At 37.4% G+C, this 3,171-nt stretch overlaps 1 protein-coding gene across 2 annotated transcripts in view; it reads right to left on the bottom strand.

Annotated features, from left to right (window-relative positions):
- rps6ka2 (ribosomal protein S6 kinase, polypeptide 2) overlaps positions 1-3,171 on the bottom strand; it is a 17,284-nt gene that overhangs the window by 5,516 nt on the left and 8,597 nt on the right. For both annotated transcript variants that reach the window (XM_005745752.2, XM_005745753.2), the window contains exon 11: positions 2,011-2,075. In XM_005745752.2, coding sequence (XP_005745809.1) covers positions 2,011-2,075 — 65 coding nt within the window. The remainder of the gene's footprint in view (positions 1-2,010; positions 2,076-3,171) is intronic.

The raw sequence follows: 3,171 nt of genomic DNA, 5'->3' as shown, positions 1-3,171 counted from the left end.
GTGGCGAATAAAGCCTTGATTGATTGATTGATCCTTGTCAGAGTTGTGGGGGAGTCTATCGCAGGGCTAACACAGTGAGACAGACAACCGTTCATACTCACATGGGCAACTTCAAATCATCCATTACCCCAATAATTGCATTCTTTGGAGTGTGGAAGAAAACCAGAGAGAACCCACAGAAACACAAGGAGAGCATGTAAACTCCACACAGACAAGCCCCACCCAGATGGTGGAGCTGAACTCAGGCAACAGTGCTAACCACCACGCAACCATCCATCATACAATATATTTTGTTCTTCACTGACTATCATATTCAATTATTCATTAACCGAAGTAAAAAAAAAAAAAGGAAAAAAAGTAGAGCAAATTAGAATGTGACAGAATACAACAAGGTCCTTCTAGAAGCAAGTGCTGCAACTTGGCACCTATCTTGAAACACCTCTCAGGACTTCTGAATAAATGTGAATATCCACTAATGGGAAAAAATTATAAAAAATTAATATGAAGTAAAGACTGGTGGCTGGTTGTATAGCTATTATACAGCAGCAGAAAGGCACATGCTGTAATACTGAGTATAGCCTGCAGATGTCACCATTGCAGTGCCCATTAAAGGGAACAATCTTTCTGGGTTCCTATTACTAGCATACATGGAAAGTAACCAACAGAGACTATTAGAAATTGGGAAGTGTTGATGCATTTGGGTATTTGGTTTTCATTTGATAGTGTTGAGAAAATGAGGCTACAAATCTTTACTATTTCAAAGATCAAGACATTAAAGAAAGGCTAAGACCGCAAAGTCAGAAAAGGTTCTGATGAATGATGTGGAATCATTCTGCCTGATAGAGTACAGTGATTTAATTAGCATAGTGCAGAATAGAGCATAAGCCTCTTACTGACAGTTGTCACATCAAGCCAGCAACACCATGTGTAAATGGGAGCATGTTGTGTGGAAGTGAGCAGGTAGTAATGTAGTGAGGAGGGCAGCAATGGGAACCCGCGGTGAGGGCAGAGATTAGCGAGCATGTAAAGCCGATGATAGTGGATTCTGATAGAAATAAGAGCGCCATAATTCACAAAAGCAGATAAATGAGAGTCCCAAGCCTTCCAAACATCTGTGATTAAAAAGGAAGGGTGCTTTAAGAGATCAGAGCAGATATTTATAGGGAGGATGATTACAATCAATAAAACAAATGAGTCTATGATTGCTTTGCTGAGATTTCTGCTTTTAAAACTGATTTAAAGGAGAGAGAAAAACCAAATCCCCTTTTATGGCAGCCAGCAGGCTTGGTGGTGTGTAACCAACATGAATATGTGTCACTTTTTTAAAGTAATGCTGGATGAATGGAATGGGAATGAAATAGCCCTATCAGAAATGCAATCTTCAAATTTATAAAAATGACATGAATATTTTTTCTGCTTCTGTTGACAAATGTTTCAGCCCACAAATAGTGTAGGAGGGCTTTGTTTTCTAACATGCAATAAGCACAGCTTGCATTTTGAAGAACGCCAAGGGGGCAAATTGTTTTTCACTGTACATCCAAAGGAGCTGAGGTCTCAAGGTTAGATAAAGATAGTTAGGATAAAGACTTTAGTGAAAACATTTGCACATGAGCCAACTTTCTGAGACAAAGGCTTTTACAGATAAGAAGATTAGTTGCAAAAAACGTTAGGCAAGATGGACAGAAAAGGAAGTTTGGGGTTTTGCTGCTAACCAACATCACATGAGCATGTTAAAGTGCCGTGACTATGGACAACTCTTGAGGAAGTGAAGGAGGAGTTGTCTTGACCAAGTAAACCTGATCCATGTGATGCTGATTTTAAGTTTAACTCAGGTCAATAATCTCATTACTGCACTTTAAAACTACAACAGCAATGTAGTTGATGCAGTAAGAAATTATTGTTATTCGTAAATGTGAGAAAGACAGTGGTTATAAGACAATAACGGTATAATACAAGTTTATAGTACCCAAATATCTATATTGCAGAATACTCTTAATAAATTATGCTTACATTCCAGTCTATTGATGCAAAGAAGCGGTGCCTTTTTATTTCTTCTACTCCATCTGGTCCTGCACCTATAAGTAACACAGATTAAGAGAATCAGAATCAACCGCAATGTCTTTTATTGTCATTAAATCATAAGATGTAATAAAACTGAAATGCTACATCTGCATGTACCTCCAAAATAAAATCAATTCACACAATTCAACAATCATTCACACAGTAAAACAAACCCTTTCAGTTGAAGATAATAAATAATTATGAATATGAAGGAGTAAAAAGTACAAATAAATAAATAAATCCGCCATGCCATGGTGCATTTAAAAAACTGTTCTTTAATCTATTTATCCTTTATTTTGGTGGAAATGTAACATCTACCACAGGGCAACAGGTCAAACAGCTGTTTCCAGGGTGACGACTTCCCTTAGTGATTTTTTTAAGGCTCTTGAGAGCTATCTCACTCTTGCATTTAAATCACTGTTAAAATGATCATGAATTTAGCAGGTGAATTTCTTGTAAACCATGAATGGACAAAGTATCATTTCTAATGTTATATGTGTTACATTTGTAATATGAATAGATTTTTTTTTTAAAACCAAATTAGCACCTTGTTAGTACTGGTACTTTTCCCTTGAGAATTTTCTTAATGCTTCACACTACAGACTCAACAAGGTGATGGAAACATTCCTCAGAGATTTAGATAGGATCACACAATTGCTCTAAATCTCCCGTCTCACCACATCCCAAAAGTGCTCTATTGGATTGAAATCTGGTGATTATAGAGGCCATTTGAGTACAGTGAACTCATTGTCATGTTCAAGAAACCATTTTTGATTATCTGAGCTTTGCGAAACGACACATTATCCTGCCAGAAGCAGCCATCAGAAGATGGGTACACTATAAAGGGATAAAGGGATGTACATGGTCATTAACAATATTCAGGTAAATGTGATATGTTGATACTAAGGGGTCAAAATGTACCAAGAAAATATGCCCCACACTATTACACCATCATAAGCAGCCTTAACCCTCCTACAAGGCAGGATGGACCCATGCTTTCATGTGTAAACAAATTTCTGACCCTGTCATATAAATGTTGCAGCAGAAATTGATACTCATAAGACCTGGAAACTTTTTTCTTCCAGGCTTCTGTTGTCCAGTTGGGTGAGC

The sequence above is a fragment of the Pundamilia nyererei genome, unplaced genomic scaffold (genome assembly GCF_000239375.1).
Source record: "Pundamilia nyererei isolate P.nyererei 1_Seehausen unplaced genomic scaffold, PunNye1.0 scaffold00166, whole genome shotgun sequence".
Lineage (NCBI taxonomy): Eukaryota > Metazoa > Chordata > Actinopteri > Cichliformes > Cichlidae > Pundamilia > Pundamilia nyererei.
Note: the sequence above shows the minus strand (reverse complement) of the source record. Positions and strands in the feature narration are given on the sequence as shown.